The 23516-nt window shown below is 42.5% G+C and overlaps 3 protein-coding genes across 3 annotated transcripts; 1 reads left to right on the top strand and 2 right to left on the bottom strand.

Annotated features, from left to right (window-relative positions):
* Positions 1-3452: 3452 nt before the first annotated feature.
* On the bottom strand, positions 3453-5147 carry LOC117640669 (protein ALP1-like). The gene is made up of 5 exons (XM_034377457.1): positions 4935-5147; positions 4747-4859; positions 4100-4666; positions 3777-4007; positions 3453-3699 (listed from the first exon to the last, which is right to left on the bottom strand). Exons 1-5 carry the CDS (start codon positions 5095-5097, stop codon positions 3505-3507), a joined length of 1269 nt encoding a protein of 422 aa, XP_034233348.1. The 5' UTR covers positions 5098-5147; the 3' UTR covers positions 3453-3504.
* Positions 5148-7496: 2349 nt separating this feature from the next.
* Positions 7497-10927, bottom strand: LOC117640427. The gene is made up of 4 exons (XM_034376932.1): positions 10824-10927; positions 10638-10743; positions 10530-10543; positions 7497-7748 (listed from the first exon to the last, which is right to left on the bottom strand). The coding sequence occupies exons 2-4, from the start codon at positions 10690-10692 to the stop codon at positions 7497-7499; spliced, it is 321 nt and encodes a 106-aa protein (XP_034232823.1). The 5' UTR covers positions 10693-10743; positions 10824-10927.
* An 11575-nt stretch (positions 10928-22502) lies between these two features.
* Positions 22503-23004, top strand: LOC117640426. Its single transcript, XM_034376931.1, has 3 exons — positions 22503-22673; positions 22749-22893; positions 22970-23004. Exons 1-3 carry the CDS (start codon positions 22509-22511, stop codon positions 23002-23004), a joined length of 345 nt encoding a protein of 114 aa, XP_034232822.1. The 5' UTR covers positions 22503-22508.
* Positions 23005-23516: the final 512 nt, after the last annotated feature.

Genomic DNA, 23516 nt, shown 5'->3' with positions numbered 1-23516 from the left:
CCTAAAGTTGACCTTTGAGGAAATGAAGAAAAAACGTCAGGCCTGGGACTTTCTTGATGCCATGACACACATTTGGGATGCTCCACTTTCAGGTACAAATTTTGTGATTCTGTAACCCCAATAATTACTGGTACCATGATGTCAGCTCAGAAATATCCTCTAACATGTTTTCTGGTTTTATTCTTCAGTTGTTCAAAGGCAGTTAGGGACGACCTATGTAGTTGATCAACCAAAATTTGTGACCTCTTCTGGTAAGTTTATTATCCACACCTGATCGGTAATATCTGTAAGATACCTGACTGATAACACCCTTTTACTTTTCCAATCAGGAAATAGTACTGAAGCTCATCTTTCTGAAGATATTATGATTGAGGGTGGTGAAAGCATGCAGTTAGAGTCTCCTCTGCCTTTAATGGAGTCTGGTAAGCAGATTCCTCCCCATGGCAAGGCAATTTGCACTTAAATATGTTTTTAAGTGATTGACTACTAACAGTCTTTTTCTTTTCAGCTGGTAATCCATTTGGAGCAACTTATGTTGTCAATCAGCCCAAAGTTGTGACTTCAGCTAATGAGGTATTTGGAGCCACTTATGTTGTCAATCAGCCCAAAGTTGTGACTTCAGCTAATGAGGTATTTGGAGCCACTTATGTTGTCAGTCAGCCAAAATTTGTGACCTCTTCAGCTAATGAGGCATTTGGAGCCACATATATTGTTGGTCAGCCCAAATTTGTGACCTCTTCTGGTAAGTTCGTTATCCTCATCTAATCAGTAATATTTGTATGATATGTTACTGATAATACCCTTTTACTTTCCCAATCAGGAAATAGTACTCAAGCTCATCTTGCAGAAGATGTTATCATTGAGTGTGATCATGAAATTCAAGATATTATCACTAAGCGTGGTGATCAGATAAAGTTACAGTCTCACCCGTTTTTAATGGAGTCTGGTGAGGACATTCTTCACCAATATGCCAAGCCAATTTGCTCTTAAATATGTTTTTAAGCGATTGACTACTAACAGTCTTTTTCTTTTCAGCTGATGAGCTATTGGGAGCAACTTATGTTGACAGTCAGCCCAAAGTTGTGACCTCTTCAGGTACTGTCTGTTTGCATTCTGCCTGTTGGTATTATTCACTTTCAAAGCTGAATTTCAGTGTTCTTACACTAGACTAAATTTTTTCCAGAACATGAGCCAGACACAAGTTTTGCTTCCAATGATTTGAGAGATCAGCATGATTTTGCTGCCCATCAATCTATGTTTGAAAATAGTAAGTGGTCCTTTGCTCTCAAAAACTTCTGTGTGTTTACGTCTGTTTGCTAATATTTTTCTTTTACAGGTTCTTTGCCATCCGAGACATTTTTTGCAAAGAACCTGAATGCCAAGTCAACACCAGACGCCTTCCGTTCTCCTGCCAAGAAAAAAACTTCTGAGGGTGCTGCAGGCAAGCATTACTTCTCATCTGTGTGATGTGCTGTGTGGCGCATGTTTTAACTCTCATTAATACTTATTTCTTTTAGGTGGAGTTCGAACCCCCAAGTCAAATACACCGAAGAGGAAAAACAAATACGCTAATGTACTGTGGGGACCAGAGCATACACATGCCTTTTTGAAAGAGTGCGTTAAGAGAAAAGAATTTATCCAGTCTGGTAATGTTCCAAACTACATTTGGAAAGAAATTAGTGAGGAACTAGAGAAGGCTGAATATTCTGACTGTGATTGGCAAGTGTGTAGATATAAATTCTCTAGTCTGAATCTTTTCTTTGAGAAAAGCATGCTGAAAGTGAATGGTGTCATGGGACGGTCCAAATGGCCACATTATGAAGCATTCTTGGCTATCCATGACTTGCCACCAGACTACATGCCACCTGATGAAAACTTTCATGTCCATGAGGAAGATGGTACGTACTTTCTTCAGTTGTTGCTACTGTTCCAACACAAATGGTGACCTAATGCATCCTTTTCTTCCTTCAGAGAAAAAACTGTGGACTTCTAGAGCAGAAAATTTATTGATAACACTGTACAAACAAAAGAGGTCTTCCTTTAAATCTACTAAATCATTCATAAAACACACTGCTTTGTACAAGGAAATTGCAAGTGACATGCAAAAATTTGAACATGGTGCTAATGCAGATCAGTGTCAAAGGCATATGAATGAAATGCTCCAGTTCTTCCATGAGGAATTTGACAGGCAGAAAAAAAGCGGAGAAGCCCCAACTGAATGGGAGTGGTATCCTTTCTTCTTGTTAATGGAGAAAGGTAGTGCAAATTTGAACGCCCCATGTGTGTTCTCTGCTGGAGCATCCACTTCATACAGCATCGATGGATCAGATATGCCTATTGTAGAGAAACGAGGAACCAGAACCAGGTCGGCTCCTGCTGCACTCTCCTCTGATGATTCAAAAGATGCAGATGATCCCTCGCTCAATAATCAATCAGAATCCAAACCAAAGACTGGAGCAAAGAAGAAGCTTTACAAGACCTTTGCCCAAGAAATGCAAGAGAAAGCCGCAAAGGCTAAGGCTGACATGGTTAATGAAGTGAGACTGTTGCGCCTATCGCAGGAGGAAAAAAGTATTCCAAGGACTGCTGCCTTACAAACAATGGCTGAAGCCATCAAAGACATTTCGGCTTACTTCAAAAATGCTAAGTAAAGCAGCCAAGAAAGAGTACTTGCCTCTCAGGTGAAGTATGATTTACGTAAGTTGTCAATGATTGTTGTGAACGGGTATAAGTGATCTAAGAAGTGCAGTTCCTAGCTTGTGTTCGTTTTTTTTTTTTGTTCTATTCTATTTGTGTTTTTGTTGTGCTCAATGAGCAAGTTATTATTTTTATTTCTTCAATTTTGTATTGAATTGTCTTAAGTAACCCTTTCAGTCATGAATGCACCGATTCATCTGATACGTTCATAGGACATGCAGTTGGATAAGTCTTTAAGTTTATATACTTTAATTTGATTTTACTACGTGACCTGTATGAAACACTAGTCCGAAGTTTCATATTTTTTGTTACCACAAGTATTACTACTTATTAACATATTCATTGTTCTTTTATTATAACGAAATGTTCCCATAGGACATGTGATTTGAACCGAGTTGTTGATATTCTCAGCAGGATTCTCGAATAAATGTTTGCATTGAATCACTGAATATTTTTATTATGCACTAGTACCTACAGAGATGATGCTATGTTGGCAAAGGCATGCTGATGTTGATCAGAAAACTTATTAAAAAAATAGCAGCTAACACTATATACACTAATATACTGCAATATCACAGTAACCAGTCTGGTGCTGAAGAACAGGAGTAAACTAAATAATTGTGACAGACTCCAGTCCATTACTTTCATTTGGTAAACTTTTCCATTACAAAATTATCAGTTTGTGAAATAGACATTAAATATTACAAACACTTCCAGACCATGATATTAACATTAGAAAAAAGGCACATTTGAAGCATTACAATCACAGTAATAGTTTGGCAGTTGAAAAGGAAAATCTATACAAAATCATTCACCGTCTGGCAAGACATGTTGCATCAGGAATAGGCGTTTCTCTAATCCAAGTTCTTTGGCCCTTTCAAACAACTCACGTCTTTCAAAGCCATCAGGGTCTTCGTCTTCTTCATCATTGACATTGTTGTTGTTGTTTTGCCTATTGCCGAGGATTTGGTTGTTATTGATCGGCTGTGCTAATTCTTCTCCCTACAGAAGCAGTAAATAAAATAATCCATATGGCTATGAAGATGTGAAGATAGGATTCAGCTTTCACAGACACTCACTCGCAATGCTTGTTCTCCATTCAGGATGATGAAATTGTGTAACACAAAACAAGCTGTGATGTGGTCAACCACAATGTTTTGGTTCCTGGCGTGTAGAAATTTTAATCGTCTCCACTTCTCCTTACCACGTGCAAAAGCGTTCTCAACTCGAACTCTACATTGGGACAATCTCTTATTGAAGTTAAGCTGTTGTTCTGTCAGGTGTCCATTATTTAAAAATGGTATCATCATCTGCAACAGGAAATTAACAGTTAAAAATCAAGCACGAAATGAATGGATGCCTATATAATCAATTGTAATGAAACAGACAAATGTTAACTCACATAATATGTCAGAGTGTAGCCTCCATCACCCACTAAATGTTCATCAGGAGGAGTCAATCCTTCTTCTCGCAGAAGACTTTCACTTAGAGGGCTCCTTCTAAATACACGCTTGTCGTTCATGCTGCCCACCTCTCCCACATGAATATCTCGAACAAGGAGGTCACAATCTACAACAACTTGTACATTATGGCTGTACGTATGATGTCTGTTTCTGTACGATGCAGGATCATTCACTGGGGCTGTTACATATACATGTGTACAATCTATTGAACCTACAACTCCTGGAAAACCAGATGCTTCCTCGAATGTTGTTCTTATTCTTTCTCGATCTTCATTATCTGGCCATTGGATATAGTGTGGTGCAAGTTCCCTCAGAGCTTCTATAATGTAGCCATAGAAGTAATACAAAGTTCCTGGTGACACTCCAAATCTCAATGCAACGCTCCTAAAGGAATCAGGTGTTGCTAAAATCCACAGCACCATCAAAACAACATCTCTAAATGGCCGTCTTTCTCTCCTCAACCTGCCTGTGTCTCTCAGGTACTGGTGCAAGGTGTCACAGAGAGCCTGAAAGCAAAGTAATTTTTAAACAATAACATTGAAAAGGGGGCATAGTACAAGTATCACAGTACTGAGGAAACAATTACCTCAAACACCACTTTCCCCATTCGGAAATGAAGTCTGAACACTCGGTCTGGCATATCGTGGTATTCGTTTATGTCGACGGTAATGTATGTCCAGGATTCACCCCCTAAATCGGCTGTAGGCAAAGAAACGAATCAGACGAAGTGACGCTATTAGAACTGAAGTAACTAGGCACAAACTAATATATTACCTAAGCCCTGTCCCTCTTCCAGAGCCATAACCTCTTCTACTTCTTCTGTTGCTATTCTAATAGCCAATAAATACACTGCATCATCATCAGCGTCATCCTCTTCAACAACTTGAGTAGCCATGACGGCCACGTTCATGGCAACATTTAACGCAGCTTCATCCATTTCTCCAAAATTTTAAAATTTTACAGTAAGGAAGCAAGCACAGAGCAAGTAACCACTACATTTACCAAAACCGGATGTTTTTGTTTTCCGCTGCGGGTGAGCCCCAGGTCTCAGCACAACAAATCAAAGTATGCACTCGCTGGATTTCGTGTTTTCGCAATCTTCGTTTCGTGTGCTTGCACCCTTTGACTTAGTTTGATTTTTTGAAAAGTCGCTCTCTAGTTCAAAAACCATAAATGCCCATTACTTTGAGTTTATAAAACCAGTTTTCATCTTTTTTGGTTGGTACAACCTGATTGCCCCCTCCATTGCCATTCCCACGAGAGGGGGCCGAAAGTCGGCGCAAAGTCGGTCCCAGGTCGGTCCCAAGTCGGTGGGATGTCGGACTCGTTAACTGAATAAGCCAGAAGACGCAGCCGTCCTCGGGCAGCTCGGCGAGATTCTGCTCCGAAATCTCCACGTCCTGGTAGCACTGTGCGAAAAAACCACAGCGAATCCCGTTAATTTTTTTGCCGGGATTCACTGTAGTTCAGAACACAGGGTTTACTGTGCCTGGCTACAATATTTACTGTACCTGGTACAGGATATTCCGTACTCCACCCCCGTGGTACAATAAATCCCGTACAAAGTACAGTAGATCCTGTAAAAAAGTACAGTAAATCCTGTACGCTGAACTACAGTGACAGCTGTACTAATCACAACAGGATTTACTGTGATTTTTTCCCACAGTGAGTACCTGTGGTGGAGCTTCAGGTACTGCAGCGCCTCGCGCACTCTACCGGCGCGCACTTGAAAATCAACGTGGCCGCCGCCGCCCTCAGAGCGCACAGCTATCACCGAGTCCAAGTCGGCGACGCGGTGCGGCAGGCTCGTGGCAAACCGACCGACATCCTGCGAGAAGTTGATCACATTACCTGAGTATCCGAGCTGGTTACCCTTCAGCTTGTACACGGAGACCACAGGGTGGTGACGTGCAATCAGCTGCGACTCCACAAAGTTCAGGATGCTGAGTTCCGGCGGCACCGGGTAGGGATGCATGTAGTTTGCGTCAACAAACTTTTCCCAGCACCTCGTTGAGGTCGGACACCGGTAGGCCTCGAAGGCGACACCCTGTATCCTGAAGGTGCCCCGGTTGCACATGCCGCACTTGGCGATGTGCAAGTTGCGCATCGATTGCTCGAAGAGCTCCTCCACAGTGGCCGCCCGGGCGGCACGGCGGCGACCACCACGAGGTGGCGGGGGAGCGCCGTCGGCGCCGGCACCCTCGGCACCACCGGCTGGGGGCACGACGGGGGCCTCGAGGTCCACGACGCGGTTGCGGAGCGTGCGCTGCATGCGGTTGTGCACCAAGCGCTCGGGGGTCTCGACGGCGCGCACGTCCGCCATGTGCGCGGCGAGCTGCTCACGCGCCTGAGCCGCGGCCTCCGGGGACTGCGCCGCGCGCGCTTCGGCGTGGCGTGCCGCGTCGGCAGCCAGACGGACGGCCCTCTCCTCCTCGTCCTCCGCGGCGCGAGCGTCAGCGTGTCGATCTGCGTCGGCAGCCTGGCGAGCGGCCCTCCTGTCGTCGTCCTCCGCGGCGCGAGCATCAGCGTGTCGGCCTGCATCGGCAGCCTGACGAGCGGCCCTCTCGTCGTCGTCCTCCGCGGCGCGAGCATCAGCGTGTCGGCCTGCATCGGCAGCCTGACGAGCGGCCCTCTCGCACTGTCAGAAATTTTGTCGTAAATTAGCGACAAAAACGTCGCTAATTTTGATAGCGACAGAAATCGTTCTGAAACTACTTCGTCGTAACTAAACGACTAAAAAATCATTCCTCTACGACAATGTCGTAATCGCGATTACATATTATAAAATGTGAGATCCCCGAAAAGTTGATGCTATGCTGTAATTTTGCTCGCTTATTTATGATTTGTGTCGTTCATTTACGATTCATTACACAAATGTACGACAAGATTCGTAAATGTACGACTGAAGTCATAACTGCACGACATGTTCAATAGATAAATTACGATTGTTCGTAAACTTACGATTAAGTTGTAAATTTAAGACTTAATTCGTTTCAAAACGGAACGGGTCGCTATCAAAATTAGCGACAAATATGTCGTAAATTTGCGACTCAAATCGTATATTTACGACTTAAGTCGTAACAAAATATGTCGTTTAAAAACGGCATAATTGTTCTACAAAATGTCGTAAATTTACGATTATTTTTAACAGTGCGTCGTCGTCCTCCGCGGCGCGAGCATCAGCGTGTCGGCCTGCATCGGCAGCCTGAAGAGCGGCCCTCTCGTCGTCGTCCTCCGCGGCGCGAGCAGCAGCGTGTCGGCCTGCGTCGCCTCCCAGGCGAGAAGCCCTCTCGGTCGGAGTCTCCCGTGCCCGAGCTTGACGCATGAGATCCGCGTTTACCGCGGTGCGAATTGCCCTCTCGTCCGGCGTCTCCCGCTGCCGGGCACGTCGCTGGTCGTCGGCTGCCTGGGCGCGGCGCTGGGAAGCAGCCTCTTCTCCTTCTGCAGCTCGGTGACGCCGTACTCGCGCCGCCTCGTCCTGCCGGTGTTGCTCGGCCTCCTCCGCGGACCGTTCTTCTCGGCGCCGCTTGTCGGCTTCGGCCCTGCTCGCTGCTTTCGCCGCCTCACTCTTGCGTTTACCTCGGGGCACTGCAGAAAGCAAAGAGAAAAACATATGATTAAGAATCAGGTGCCACAGTGGCTTTCAAAACCAACACCGAAAAGAAAAAGAAGAAAATAGATTTTAATGGATGATAGCCAAAGCTCATTGTGAAGAAAATGTTGATCTTTTAATAAGCCAAGGGAACTTCTTTGTATACCGTGAAACGGGGTAACTTCGGACACTTTTGATAGTTTTTTTTGAAATTGTCAAAGTTGTGGTGCTGTCATGGACTTGAGGGTTAAAATTTATCATCTACCCACCTTTAGCTTCGTTTTGGCGCATATTTCAAATATCTGCACCTCACCGTTTTTACAGTGGAGGGTCCGAAGCAGTGTCCGAAATTACCCCGTGTTTTGGGGTAATTTCGGACACTCCTGGAAAAAACCACTTTTCGTTCTGATTTTGGTCCCAAAATCGATCACTATCTCTTTCTAAAGTGATAATACTATGATAATGTGAGAGATTCGTAAGGGTTTAGATGTAAAGGTAATGTAGGGGTGGTCATTCATACATAATTTGAAGTCATGTTTTTGCACTCAAATGTAGTTCGATTTCATGAATAGTGGGTGGAACTAGTAGAGCCATTTAGACGCTTCTTTTTTCTAATTTTTGACCGATTAGCTTTCATAAGCAACTCGGGCCATACTTTATTACGAAAAAGTGAATCTTAAATCTTCCTCTACAAGATTACATACGATCACATACGTGCATATGAAGGGCAAGTAGTCGTGTCTTATGTACGGTTAGGAAGATACAGGGGCTCAGTGGAAAGCTTTGCAGTTCAATTGTGGTAAACCGGCGAGCTATGGAGCCATTCGCCAAGTCCAACTCTCATGTCACATGAAAATAAATTAATCACAAAACAGTCGTTGACACTAAGGTAGGATATGCATATAAAACTAAGTATTAAAGATGTAGCTTTGCCCCATTTTTATGAAATTCGAAGTTTACAAAGCAACCGCTGTAACAATTGGGGATTATCGTTGTTATTGGATTATCTTCAACTTTCAGAAGAGCTTTTCAGCTTCCACCACTCAAACCCTGCGAAATTGAAAGTGTTCAGGACATACGCACTCTCCCTGGCGTGACGTTTGTATGTCCGAAATTACCCCGTAAAGTAACATTTTTTTAGTTTTTAGCCTATATAAACCATACTATTTGACCCAGGTGATTGAAAATTTGACACAGTATGCTCTTAACATGATCGAATCGACAAACAATCACCTCATGAACCGGCCATGAACAGTTTCGGCTTGCCAGTCAAAGTTTTTACGCATAAAGCAAATTTAGGTAAAAATGGTTAAATACAAAAACCACTCTTTCTCCTGAAGTTTGGCCCTCATTTGGCCTCCGGGTGATTGATCAGATGGTTTTAAGTGTGGCCGATGCGATGCGCGCAACGGGACAAGCCTCCAAGCTGGCCGTTAGATGGGAGCATCATCACCATGCTTCCGGGCAGAGTTGTCCGAAATTACACCGAGTGTCCGAAATTACCCCGTTTCACGGTAGCTTGTGTTCTACACATTAGCTTGATTAGCTCTCATTTTAAAAAATATAAATGCATAAAAGCTTAGAACAGTGAAGCGGGAACTTAAAAGGTGGCAAAAAAGTACAGTCGTGAGCAGTGCATGGTCAATTAATCCAATTACGATTAGACAAAATTCATTCACAAAACAGAATATTTCTTTCACAGAAGCCACCAGACACAGAAAGCATTTCCCAGAAAATGAAAGAAGCTTTGTTGGGCAGAATCAAACAAAAATTATTATTTGAGATTGTTAAGTTAAGGGGGGGAGACTCGTCATTTTACGTCAAAAAATCAGATTTTCGTTTTTGAGTTTTTCGAATTCTTTGTGTCAAACCCTTGAAATTGGTGGCTGGCTGGTTTCGAAATTCAAAACCGTTTGGCCATAGGATGACTTCTTGTAATTTTTTTTCCACAGGATAGGTTAGACCGTTTGAACTTTGAAGCCATTTAACTCAATTGCAATATTTTGGGTCTTGCGCGCACGATTTGAACCTGACCGTTGATTGTTTCGACTCAATAATTTTTCCTATGATTTGTCTCTATAAGGCCGTCACTCTGAACTAGGATATCTTCAATCGGACCAGTAGATGTGTCCGAAAAAATTATTGAAATGTCTAAATTTAAAGGCTTTTCTTTGTACACTTAAAAATGTAAATTTGAGATACTTAGGAACCAGGTATTTCAATCGTTCTAGTTCAATCTAGAGTGCCAGGAGTCTTCTTGAGGGAGCAACATAGACATTTATGATATGATGCCGCATTCTCTGAAAATCATGCGCGCAGTGAATTTTTGGCGTATTTTAGTGGTTTAGTAGAAAGATCACAGATTCTAGGTCATAGGGCCTAGAGTCAAACTTTTTTTTTTGAAATCAACATTAAAGAACCAGCCCACTAACCTTTAAATTTATTGGAAAGATTTTTTATTTAAGCCTGAAATTTGTTAAAATTTTGGTGTTAAAGACGAGTCTCCCCCCTTAATATCTCAGCACAAATAATGTATTATCAGCATTGTTTATTAATATTGTCTTCTGGCTGCTTAAAGCAAAGACAAGCTATGAGAAGTAAACATGCATTAATATAATAAATGGTGTAGTCACAGAAGTTCCATATTTCAGACAGATAGCAGGGTTAAAATTCAGAAAGGAATTTTCTTGGCCCACGATCTGGCAAGAATTACAATAGACCACAATTTCCAAATAAAAATGAAGGAAAACAAAGCATTATAAGTATAAGAAATAAACCTTGCTCCAATGTCCTGTAAAAGAAGAAGAAGCAGTTAGTTTGCTAGTTGCGTGCAGGATAATGAATAACGTACAAGTATAATAGGAACAGAAAGCTCGAGACATTACCAGAGACCGAAGCCCAATGATTCCCAACCAGCAAGCAGAAATCAACGCTGGGCATTGGCACACGATAGAACTTAAACAAGTCTCAATTATCAAACTGAACATAATCCTGCAAAAGTAAAAGAAATAATAAATTTTCCACTATAATGAAACAAATGTATAAGCAAAATATACAAAATTTGCACTGACATAATGAAACCAGTCCAGCAACCGCAGGTGGGCAACACTTTGAGAAAGCCACAGACAACACTAAAGAGAATGATTCTCGATCCCAATGAAAGGCACAGGAAAACTGCAGTTACACTATGCTGTGCAAAATTTTACAAAAACGGATAGAACAAAAGCAATCAAGTGGCTTTTTTGCAGAACAAAAACAAGAATTGAAAGATTTAAAAGGTTTGATGATCGTACTTACCAGTTATATTTCTCTTGAAGTTGCACCACTTTTCAATACCTGCAGAATAGGAAATAACTCTTACAAAAGTCGATTTTCAAGCAATTTGCTCTTTATTTTGCCCTACTTGGAAAGTCCCATATTTAAGCCGCGACCGCAAGCAGCCGAAAATGGCAACACTGCTGCCAACCTAACCATGCTAATAACCTAGTTCAAAAAGATGTTTTCAATATTTCAAACGATACCAATTTCAAAATAGAAACAAACTCGTGTTGGAAGGAACTTAGACGATGTTCAATGCAAAATTAGGGAGTTGTGGACTGTGTAGTTGCTGAGAATCGTTGGTGAGTACAAACACACAGACAGACAGACAGACAGACTCACGACCAATCACTTTTCAGCGCGCCCAAACACGGCAAGGGCTTCGCTATCGCTCAGCCAAAAAATTTCACCAAAAAATTTTCAACTAAAAAATTTTCACCTAAAAAAAAAATTTCTGAGAAAATAACAGGAAAAGTAGCGATATACATCGGCAACTTTGGCCCGTCCCGTACATTAACAAATGTGTGAATTTCGCCTTTGTTTAGCCCTGACGGGTTGGAACCTGAGTCTGGGGTCAAAATGGATGTTATTTCCGTCATCAGCGCCCTCAAAAACATAAGAAACAATGCAAAAACTCGAATAAAAAGAATGTTCAAAATATATCCCACCGGGATTTGAACCCGGGTCCAAACTTCTTCGATTCGCTTGAAACTGGCACCATTGGTTTTGTCTCGTCACCCCGATTCCAAAAATACCCCTACATGCCCTGCTAGCTGTATCCGTTGCCGAAATCCTCCTCGACCCCATGTAGACCATGATGCACCTGCAGCAGCGCCCCCGGGGCTCGGATCGGATTTGCTGCCACCGGGCGGTTCTTAAGGTCACCCAAGGAGGCTGCATACCAAATTTGGTCAAGATCGGACCACGGGAAGTCCTCGGACGAACGGACGAACGAACGGACGCACAGCATGCATCATACTATATGCCCGTCCCTCCGTCATTTTTTTACAAAAAATAAACGGGACGGGCTAAAAATTCAAAATGGCGGACCCGCAACAATGAGGGTCAAGATGGCGGCCCGCTACAATGGGGGGGCCTTTACTACTATCGTTTTGTTAGCCAAGCGGTAAATTTCACATTTCGACTTGGAATTTCATAACCCACTGGCACCATAAATTCACTGTCGCGGTTTTTAGAAAGTGACCTTTCCATAGCCAGTGGCGCTTTAAACACACTTTCGTGTCTGGCTAAGAAAATTCAAGAAGCCATTGGCTACATAAATTTAAAGATATTTTTTACAGTGCAGTCACGTTTGGATTGGCGTCGATTTTTCCAACCAGGTCAAAAATAGGCGATTTTTGGGTGTTTTTCGCTATAAACGTGGGTTTGGAGTTAACCTAGGACCCCCATACCGGCAAATTCTGATTCCTTGTCCAAAATTACGTCAAGAGAACTTTACCGCACCCATTTATGACTATTATTGCCCGATCTGTGGCCAATTTTCACTTTTTAGTAAAAATTAAAACTTTAGGTAGTTGCAAAACTTTAGGATGCTGCCATTTCTAAACTACTGGAGCTACAGCGGTGAAATTTCGCACAGAAGGACAACATTTGGGCAAAATATGGGCGACATCGGAGATGGTCATGCAAAAGGTGGCTAATCACTCCTGGAATGACCCATGGACGACATCGTGACTCACCTTAATGTGCACTAGGTGAGAGGTGTGGAGCGACGGCGAAGACGCGTTGCACCACGCTTCGGACCTGCGATCTGGAACACCTACGAAGCTGCACTCGCTGGGGAACAGAGAACCCACAACGCAGTAGAGGGCTGGCACAACCACCTGCAGCGCTTGATTGTTATCCGCCACGCAAGCATTTGGAGGTTCCTGGAGAATTTGAAGGAAGAAAACGAAATTTTCACCCAACTGACCCAGGTCAGAGGAGGCCACACCAAAATCAAGGAGCCGGTCAACAAGAAGTACCTGACGAACCAGCGGCAACTTGAGCAGATCGTCAGCAACTACCAGCGCTACAAGGACGGCGGCGAAGTCCTGACCAACCTGCCATCGGGTACCATCTGAAGGCCGCACTGATAATCCAAGTGTGGGACAGGCATGCACTAGAGATAACGTGGGACAAACCGTGTTACACGCTTACAAGCGTGGGACAAACCGTGTCCCACGCTATCTAGTGCATGCCTGTCCCACACTTGGATTTTCAGTGCGGAGCTCCACCCAACGACCAGCAGGAGGGCCAGGATGAGGAGGACCAGGAGTAAGGTGTGTATTTTTCTCATGAGAAACGTCCTACGGAGAGCGACAATAGGATCATCTGACCTAAGATATTTTCATAGCTGTGGCGCGGTGTTGTTGCTGCGGAGTGTTGGTCTCCGGTGCTGCGACGCGGTGCTCCCGGGTGCTTCGACGCGGAGCTGTGATGCGGTGCTTCGGTGCTTGAATAAATTTGGACATTCTGACTCATGGACCAAATGGTTTCTGGACCTTAACCCTTTAAGTCACCATCCGTTACCCGTCACTTTAAAAAAGAGAACTGTCTATATTCTTGTTGCTTTTGTCTTCCTGATTCCAAAAATGTCAGTTTCACTAAAATCGGCCGAGTAGTTTTTGAGATACGGAATGTCCTTCCGGAGGGACACGGTGACACTAGGGAGAATAGTGGTCTTTCGTCAATAGACGATATAAAAACGATGCCGACTTGATATTTAAGAACCTTTCAGTAGTTCTTTTACCTACGAGTATCATTGAACAGTGTCATAAATCAGCCCGAGCCAATTTGTGTGTTTTCTAGCTTTTGAAAATTTTATCCTACATATAAAATGGCCGAAAATCTGCATTTGGTGTTATTTTTTCAAATGACATCATCCATTAGTCCCAAAACAAGCTAAAAATGCAACTCAAACTTTTTTGGAAAAAATCGCCCAAGCAAACATCAAAAATGGGTATGTCCTTCTAGAGGGACATTGTGATTTAAAATATTTCGAATATTTTCTTGAGTCAGTCTGCTGCTGGCTTCGCCCCAAATCTTCTTTATTGGTGGAAAATACAATTTTAGGCCCCATGGTTGTTGTGTAACTGCCTGCCCCCCCCCCCCCAAAAAAAAAAAAAAAAAAATCTATCCCGTCCTCTCATAATATATGGGAACCTCGTGGAGCCTCGGAACGCTAATGCATTTGGCAGGACGTTCCCAAATATAACGAACTTTAGATTTTGGTTCAATGAAAGCCGACAGTAGACAATTAAATAATTTGTCCTTTTGAAGGGACGTTGTGACTCGAAAAAGTCTTGAGCTCGCTAGTAAACTCTTCAGTATCGCATTCAGGGCGCTACTAATAGCGCCCTGACTAAGTGCATTGAATCTTACATTACATTGAGTAAGACCAGGCACAGTTCCAGGGGAGGGGCGATGGGGGCGTCGCCCTTACCGCGAGAGCAGAGAAGCTGCCTGACAGGTAGGCGAAGGGTCGCACTTTGCCCCTGTGCGCAGGCAACTTTTCCTGCACCCCCCTCTCTCAACATGGATCTGGATCTAGTCTTGAGTAAGATCAACTCCACACTCACAAACAAATTGAACCATGGACAAGCCTTGGCCCATCCATCGCAACGCAATGTGGGCACTGCGCTACCGCGGCCTCACCGCCCCGCCGCGCCCGCCGCCCTCTCAGCCGCCGCCCCTAGAGACCCTCCCGTCAGAGATGCGCAGGCGCGAGCGCTTGGCAGTCCCGTCCAGGCAATGGCACTCTGCGCCAGGCTAGCCGGCTAGCCAGCTCCACCGCTGCTAGGCCGAGGAGCCTCGCGCGGGGGCTCCCTACTCCGCATGGGACTACCAGTCGTCTGTGATTGGCCGAAAGGGGCCTCCGCTGCGTGTCTCTGGTGCGAGGGTCTCTAGTCGCCCCCTCCGCTGTGTATTGTTTACCGGACCCAAACAATCATACCATGGTAACATGCTGTGCCTGCCCTGCGCGCCTATCACGCGGAAGTTGCGGATCAGCTCCAAGAAAATCTTGAATATGCTGCGCCGCTGCAGAAGCGAATCGTCGCTCAAGGACCCCGTCCCAACCCGCCCTCCTCCTGCAACAGCTCCGGTGCTGGAGACGGCGCCCTTGCGGACGCTGTTTCGGGAGGCGGGTCCTGCCCCTGACACGCCGCCGCTGCTCTACACCTCCGTGTTGCCACCCACCTCCGCTCTGCCGCCTGTGGCATGCCGTGCTGAAACTGCCCTTCACCGGGTGGTTCCGGGTACAGCCGATGAAATCCGGTCAGAAGTGTCAGCAGCAGAGCCTTCCCCCCAACCCCCACCGCCGCCAGAGCCTTCCCCCCAACCCCCACCGCCACCAGAGCCTTCCCCCAACCCCCACCGCCGCCAGAGCACCAGCCACATCCAACTTCAAGTTTCTGGTTAGTGCAAGTAAAAGTTTTGGTCGTTTTTGAATAAAGTCTCACTCATATGCATCTGTGCATATAGTGTGTCGTTCCCATCTCAAAATAGGCAAAACGTTGCGGAACAAACCATTGTGTTTATAAAATTTTGTGGATAATGTTGGAAGTCAGAACTATGCATTACGGCTTTGGAAAACTTTGGAAACGTGCAAAGATTTCTATTATTTATGATCAAAATTGAAAGCAAGGTATTACTGCTTTTCCTTTTATCAACTGTATTTTATGTTCTTCCAGGCGCCTGGTCTGCAGGCCCTCAAAAGGGCAGCTTGCCCTTGAGGAGATACAGGACGTGAAGAGAGACATAGGGTGCATGCAACAACAAATGACAGACATGGACCGGACAGTGCAGCTCCTCGTCATCCAGCAGCAGGTAAAGAAACGGACAGTTATTGAAGTTGGCTTTGCTTAGTTGTAGAGTGTGCATTTGGTTACATTCTCTCTCTTGTCTGTTCACAGGACTTACAGAGGAGGCAAGAAGAGCTCGACAGATGGGAACTTGAACTACGAAGACGAGAAGAAGAACTCGAGACAAGAACGTGAAGACTCACAGAAGAGGAGGCAAAGAGAGGTGAACAGACGAGAAGAACACCAGACAAGAATATACTTTAAATTTTGTAAATATTTTTCAATAAATAAAATACTGGATGTATTGGGAATTAGTGGCGTTTATGACTGAATTCTCCATTCTACATCTTCTCCTGCACGTAACAGAAGTCAAAACAATATTAACCAATAACAAAATTTCGTATAGTATCAAAGTATTGCATAGAAGAACTTCATTACCAATACTGACTAATAAGACTAGCATTTCTAAAATTTAAACAATTTTGAGAATAAATAACACAGTGTAGTTTTGGCAACTAGCAATAAATACATTTCAAAGAGAATTACAGAATTACACAACTCATTTTTGTAAATTATATAAAAAGAATTTTGCCTAAGTGATGGCATAAATTCATTTTACAAAGAATCTTCCACAAACCAAATCAGTTCATACTTTGGAAATTCAAAAATCAATTCATAAACACAACAGACAAATTAGACTAGCTCATCACAAATTAGAACAATGTCAGGAATAAATAAAATGTAATGTACTCTGTCAGCTAAACTGTGTACATGATATGCTGTAAATGCTGTGTATGGGCCACATACCATGTACATGTGGTTTGGCTGACAGAGTACGCGCAACATTGGCAACTATCAATGTCGCAGAATCATGCTGAAAGAAGTAAATTATAGCTAATCTAAATCACATGACAAATATGTTTACCAAGTATGAATCAAATTCACCCCGCATGACTAAAAAGGGTAACTAAGATCTGAATCATTTCATGAAAAAATAAAAGGTTGAGATAACATGACATAAAATAAATCAAAAATAAATGAATAATTCTTTCAAAAAGTATCAATTTCTAATTAAATCTTATCACTAAATGAACATCCATTGGAAAAATTGCATCAATTTCTGAACGGTGGCACATTCAACAGCCAATTCATTAAATATAATGCACAGTAATCAGGCAGCAGCTGAGGGTGTGTTTGTGTGAAATTGGGCAAAGCAGTTTTGTGTTCTTGTAAAACACAGATTTGCATCACATTTGTCACACATAATAAAGGTTTTACCTTTCTTACAGTTTTTACATCTGCCCTGCTTCTTCTTGTACGATGCCATGTGATGGAGTCCATCAAAGCGAACTTCATCAGCTACTCTGTATCTTGGGCTGGTTATAAGGTCCTTTTTCTTAGCACCTCCAGAGGAGGGAGGTCTACCCTTTTGCTTTTCTACAACACGGAGAGACTTGCTCACCTAAAAATGAAACAATAATAATATCGATATTAAAAACTTTACTCGTACAATGAGAAACATGTAAAGGGAAAACTCTAAAGATGATCAGTACCTGAAGGAGAAAGTCTTTTGAAGATTTAAAGTCGGGTTTTATTCCAAGTTGTTTGGCCTGACGTTGATAAATAAGGAAGCTATTGATCAATGAGAGGTCCAGAAGATAACCAATTATTGGAAGGTACCATCGCTTTGATCTGGTGGGTAGCCTATTTATTTCCACCAGAGCGATTCTCACGTTTCGGGGTAGTTTTGGCGTCTCTGATTTGCCGAAAGTGAGAAATATCCAATTAAGTTTTTCTGATTATTGGGGTCCTGGATGATACTAGAGTTATGGCAATGGTATTTATAGTAAAGACCTTGTACTACCTTCCTAAAAACATGAGCCATAAGGTATTCCCACACGTTTTAGTGGGTGTTTTGATCACGGAAATTACGTTATCACGGAAGTTACAAAGTGTGAAAATCGGCTTTAACGGCTGACTCGGGCTTGCTGTGGCTTAAAAGTCGTTCCAGGGTCAAATGATACTCTAAGCCCGACATTTCAGCGGAAAATTTTTTCACCTAGTACTGCTGCAACATTGGGTAAAGGGTGCCACGGAAGTTACAGGTAATTGTTGATACACGCCATTTTATAATGCTCTAGCCCGCTTTGAGACCGTGTACAGCATCTTAGATTTCCGTGACCCATGCAATTATATCCCAGGGACTCCACTTTGATGGCTTGTGTCATGGAAAGTTAAAAGTTTGGCTTGGGGAGAAGTCCAGAGCTGCCTTTTCGAAATTAGTGTAGTGAAATTGAATACACGGAGGACATTTTTCGTTGCAGCATAAGTACCTTTGAAAGAAGTCTGGCGTGTTGGTCTTCGGTTGAAATTAGCTCGAGACATGCCAAGCTTCGAATCCCCATCGACAGTTGGCAGCATTTTCGAACCACACCGCCACACTGGGGGCGGAAAGTTCGAGTATGTTCTCTTTGGACAATCACGGAAGTTACATTTAGGGTATTCCAAACGCTACGTAGACCAATCCAACGAACGTGAACTTTTCGAAATGTGTGCGTTTAGTGGGCAATGGCCCTCCCTAACATCAGAAACAAACCCCATGTCGATATCTGCGCTCGTTTGGGCACAGGAGTCAGAAGAAAAGAAACTACCCCGTAACGTGAGAATCGCTCTCCATCATATCATGCTTGTCAACACCACCCATGTTTTTGTTGTACAAATCTATGACTTGAGGGCATGAAATCTCTTTCTTTGCTTTAGACTCATTGCAGTACCTAAGGGCACATAAATCAAACAATTAAAATGTGCATTTTAGAACATAGTACAGTTTTAAAAAAAAATGATTTTACCTTCTAACTTTTGTTTCAGGTTGAACTCCTACAGTTGTAGATGCAAGGCGCACAACTTTATTGTCTGCCCAATAGACGCAGGCAACACCTTTCTCACTCACTTTGACAACACTGGTTCCTCGTCCAGACTTCATCATATCTTTGTCAGAAGGCATCGGACATCTTCCAGTTCGGTCCTTGCGAATTGTGCCAGTCGACAAAATGTTCATTTTGTCTCGTAAGTAAGTAAGTAGAGGAAATCCAGTGAACCAGCTATCAAAGAAAACCATTGAAGTTTCTGGTTTTTTGATAGAATTGCACAAAGATATCACAGCCATGGCACCTACTCCCAGTTTCTTGACATCGTCAGGAAGATTGCAATGATCGAATGTTGTCTTGCCAGTATACATATTGAAATCATATACTATTCCTGAGGCCCCAGCCAGAGTGAAATTTTTAAATCCAAATTTGTGAGGCTTTCCCTTCACATATTGACGGAGTTTGCCAGCATAAACACCTTTGTAAGGAATCATAGTCTCATCAATAGAGAACAAGCTTTCCTGGGGAATTGCTCTCAATTTGGCTTTAATATTGTCTATTAGGTATCTTACACCGAAACATTTTTACAAAGAAAGAATCAGGCTTCTGGTGGACTTATGCCACTTTGTCAAATGACCAGTGTATGATTATCCCAAAAGAATTTGCCTTACCTTCAGATAAGTGAGTAGGAGAGTTATAATTATTACCAAATCCACACAACTCAACTTCAGTCCAATCAACATCACCAGCCATGGGAACGTGTTCTTTCTTCTGTTTGTCAAAGGTAAGGGAACGAGCTGCGGTCTGTTTCTCTGCTCGGGACTTGGATTGCCTCAGGATTGCTGAAACAAAATTCGACATTATAATACAAACTTGAAATCGTTTCAAAACTTCATGGACAGAGCCTCATTCCATTTCATCAGTTGTAATGGGTAAACAGAACACATTAGTGTGTTATCACAATATCAAACTTAACAATATTTACCACGTTTCACAGAATTTAGTTTTCTTGAGGGAGATGATGCATCCATTTCAGTCAACTTCAATTTAGAATTTCTTGTTTGTCTAGGACGTTTAGCCGGAGGTGAGTACATGGGAGACTTCATGGATGCAGGTGTGTTTTGGTTCCGCTCTTTGAGCACTGGTCTGACAGTATTCCTTTCTGAAATCACAGCTAAAAAGCATATTATAATTTTTCAGTATAGAATTAACTTGACATTTTTCATTCAGACAGCTTAAAGTTTACTCAGCCTACTTTACCTTTAATTGTTCCTGTATTTTTTTGAAGACCAGCAGCGTCAGCCTTGGCTGGAGCATCAACTGTAATTCTTCCACTGTCGTTTTCTAGCAGCACTTGTCTTGCTCTAGCGGGAGTGCTCTGAGGGTGTTCTGCTCCAAATTCATGTGAATAACAAGGAAATAAATAAATATTTGTAAGTAAATAATGTAAAAATAATCTATTCACCACAGTTTATAATTAAGTTGAATCAAATTCAAGCGTTACCTTTATTGCAAGTGGTTTTCATGGCATCACAATTTGCCTTCACCCTGCGAGCATTGAACGAACATGTAGATGGAGTAGAGTCCACAACAGATTGAGGTGAAAGAGGCTTAGCCAGTCTATTCTCATCCAAAGCTTTAGAGAACAGTTTCCGGACTGGTTTCTTACATGTGGAGACATCGGTCTCTACAGCAAGAGACTCGTCATCTGATGAACTGTTCACAATTGATGAGTAGTAAGAAACCTCTGGACACGGTGTAGGGAGATACGGTGGGGACACTCGGGCCCTCCGCCACGCGTCTAGGACGTTTAGCCGGAGGTGAGTACATGGGAGACTTCATGGATTCAGGTGTGTTTTGGTTCCGCTCTTTGAGCACTGGTCTGACAGTATTCCTTTCTGAAATCACAGCTAAAAAGCATATTATAATTTCTCAGTATAGAATTAACTTGACATTTTTCATTCAGACAGCTTAAAGTTTACTCAGCCTACTTTACCTTTAATTGTTCCTGTATTTTTTTGAAGACCAGCAGCGTCAGCCTTGGCTGGAGCATCAACTGTAATTCTTCCACTGTCGTTTTCTAGCAGCACTTGACTTGCTCTAGCGGGAGTGCTCTGAGGGTGTTCTGCTCCAAATTCATGTGAATAACAAGGAAATAAATAAATATTAGTAAGTAAATAATGTAAAAATAATCTATTCACCACAGTTTGTATTTGTATTTGTATTTCGAGATCAGCAGTGTTTGACAGCACTATCATTCGTCAGTGTTGAAAATAAGATTGGCGACGCAAAGATTCTCCCGCGCGCCCCTGGTGGCCGCTTCGCGAAGCTCCCTAAAGGCTATACTGGGCACCGGCTTGCATGGCGATTAGCCGCGATGGATCATCAATACGCTAATGACGAGTCCCGTGGCTTGAAACGGAAGAAAGGAACCACTTATTGTTGTGTGCCACAGTGTTCACAATACGCCTCGGAAGGAATAAGCTTTCATTTATTCCCAAGGGAAAAAAACCAAAGGAAGAAATGGGAGTCAGCCCTCCGAATGGGCAAGCCAGCCTCGGATACTATGCGTGTTTGTTCGAAGCATTTCAGCTCTAAAGACTTCTTTCCCAGCTGTAAGTATCTGTAAGAATGTAATGTGGACCCTTATTAACCGTTCTATTCACTGGTTGTGGCATGTCACTTGCATAATACTGTGAAATTCGTTGTTTTGTTTATTGGTCTTTCGGGGTTATGTAAACTTTGTTTACCTTGCTGTTCTCTTTCAGCTAATTCTACCCAGAGAAAGAAATTGTTTCCTAAGGCAGTCCCATCTCAAAATCTGCCCCAACGAACTCATGACAAAGGTGTGACTTCAGATGAGGCTGAAAAACGTTCAGCCAGAGCAGGAAGAATTGCTAAGAGGGATGCTGCATCTCTAAGGTTTGTCTATTGTTTACACTAATTTAAATCAATAATAACATTGAAAGTATATTAAATGACAAATATTAGTTGTGTTCAAGATTGAAATTTATAAATTTCCATTATGTTCAGGTGCCCAGTCAACACTGAGACTGATAACGACACTAACGACACTCAACTGATGATGTAGAATTTGATGAAGAAATCCCCTGTCTTCGAAGCATTCTGGATTGTGCTGTTCAAGCAAATCTTGCTGACACAAGAAGTATTCGTCCTTGCTGTGAAGGTGTTACTCTGGCTGACATTCTAAGTGACTTAGATACTGGAGAGAAGTGCACTCAAGTCAACTTTTTGCCATTATGGAAAGATGAAGATGACAGCAAATCAGTTCCCTGCATTACTTTACCACAACTTCTGTGTACCAAAGAGAAACTGTTTACCTTCACTGGTCTCCATTCGCCTGATATGCTGGAGTGTTTAGCAAAATGTGTGGCAGATATAGCTGTAGATTCTCGAAGCAACAAGAAAATATTATCTGTTAGAGATAGAATTATTTTAACTATGGTAAAAATCAAGCAAAATATGGATTTCACTGCTATAGGTGTTCTATTTGGTATTAATCGTCAAACATGCTCTAATTATTTCAAGAATATGAGTCCGCTTCTTGCTAGAGTATTGAAAGTAGTGATACCGTGGCCGGACCAGAGCATGATAAGGTGTAACCTTCCCCTCTCTTTTGATAAATTTAGAAACACAAGAATTATACTTGATTGTTGTGAAGTAACCATTGAGAAATGTAAATGCTTAAAATGCAGAGTGTTAACATACTCCCAATACAAAAAAAAACCACACTGTCAAGTTTAACATGGGAGTAGCACCTTCAGGACTCATAATTGAAACAAGCTCTGCTTTTGGTGGCCGAGCTTCAGACAAGCACATTGTCGCTGATTCAGAAATATTGAACAGGCTTGATTATGGAGATGCTGTCATGGTGGACAAGGGCTACCAAATAGAGAAGGAATGTCTTGAGGTAAGCTTCATATTATTGAATTTAACTGTAAATTGCAAAAAATGTTTGTCTTATTTTATTTTCTTTGCCTTTTAGAGAAATTTGACTTTGTATCGACCACCATTCTTGACCCAAAAGAAACAACTAAGTCGAGAAGAAGCTTTGTCCTGTGCTGAGATAGCTAGGGCAAGAGTGCATGTCGAGAGAGTTTTCCAGCGGATTCGAGAGTTTGATTTCCTTCGTGGGCCAGTACCTTGGCCTCGGGCCCCCCTACTTTGAAGATGTCTTAACTGTTACTATGGGTCTGCCCAATATAGGCCCACCAGTTATTAATATTGATAAGTTTATGTAAGTGTCTTCTGTTTTAATAAGAGGGACAGTTTCAATGTGTCAGACATTTTAATTGAAGTCAAGCAAATTTAAAAAACGAGCTTATAAAAAAATTGTTTTCTTAATGTCAGAAATTAAAAAAATTGTTGCACATGCCCAACATGAATTCACATACCTAATCATTAACAGTTTGATTAGACAGGTGGTCTTTTACCATCCTAGGTAAAAACTTATCAAAGTAAACATGGACAAGCCTTGAAAAGAGGTCTAACACATGTTTTTCATCAAAAGGAACTCTGACATAATGTGAATCTTTTCCAATTTCTGAGTAGACAACATATTCACACATATCTACCCCTGTGACCAACATACCTATCTGCATTTGGGCATAATGCTGGGTTTTCACCTTTACATTTCCATTCTCATCTAAGGTTTTAATACAATTATATTCCACAAGCTCCTGTGCATTGAGATGTTGACCTTCTTTAAATGTTTTAATTTCTATAGTGTTCAAAAACTTTCCTGTCTCATCCA

The sequence above is a fragment of the Thrips palmi genome, unplaced genomic scaffold (assembly GCF_012932325.1).
Source record: "Thrips palmi isolate BJ-2018 unplaced genomic scaffold, TpBJ-2018v1 HiC_scaffold_12, whole genome shotgun sequence".
Classification (NCBI taxonomy): Eukaryota; Metazoa; Arthropoda; class Insecta; order Thysanoptera; family Thripidae; genus Thrips; species Thrips palmi.
Note: the sequence above shows the minus strand (reverse complement) of the source record. Positions and strands in the feature narration are given on the sequence as shown.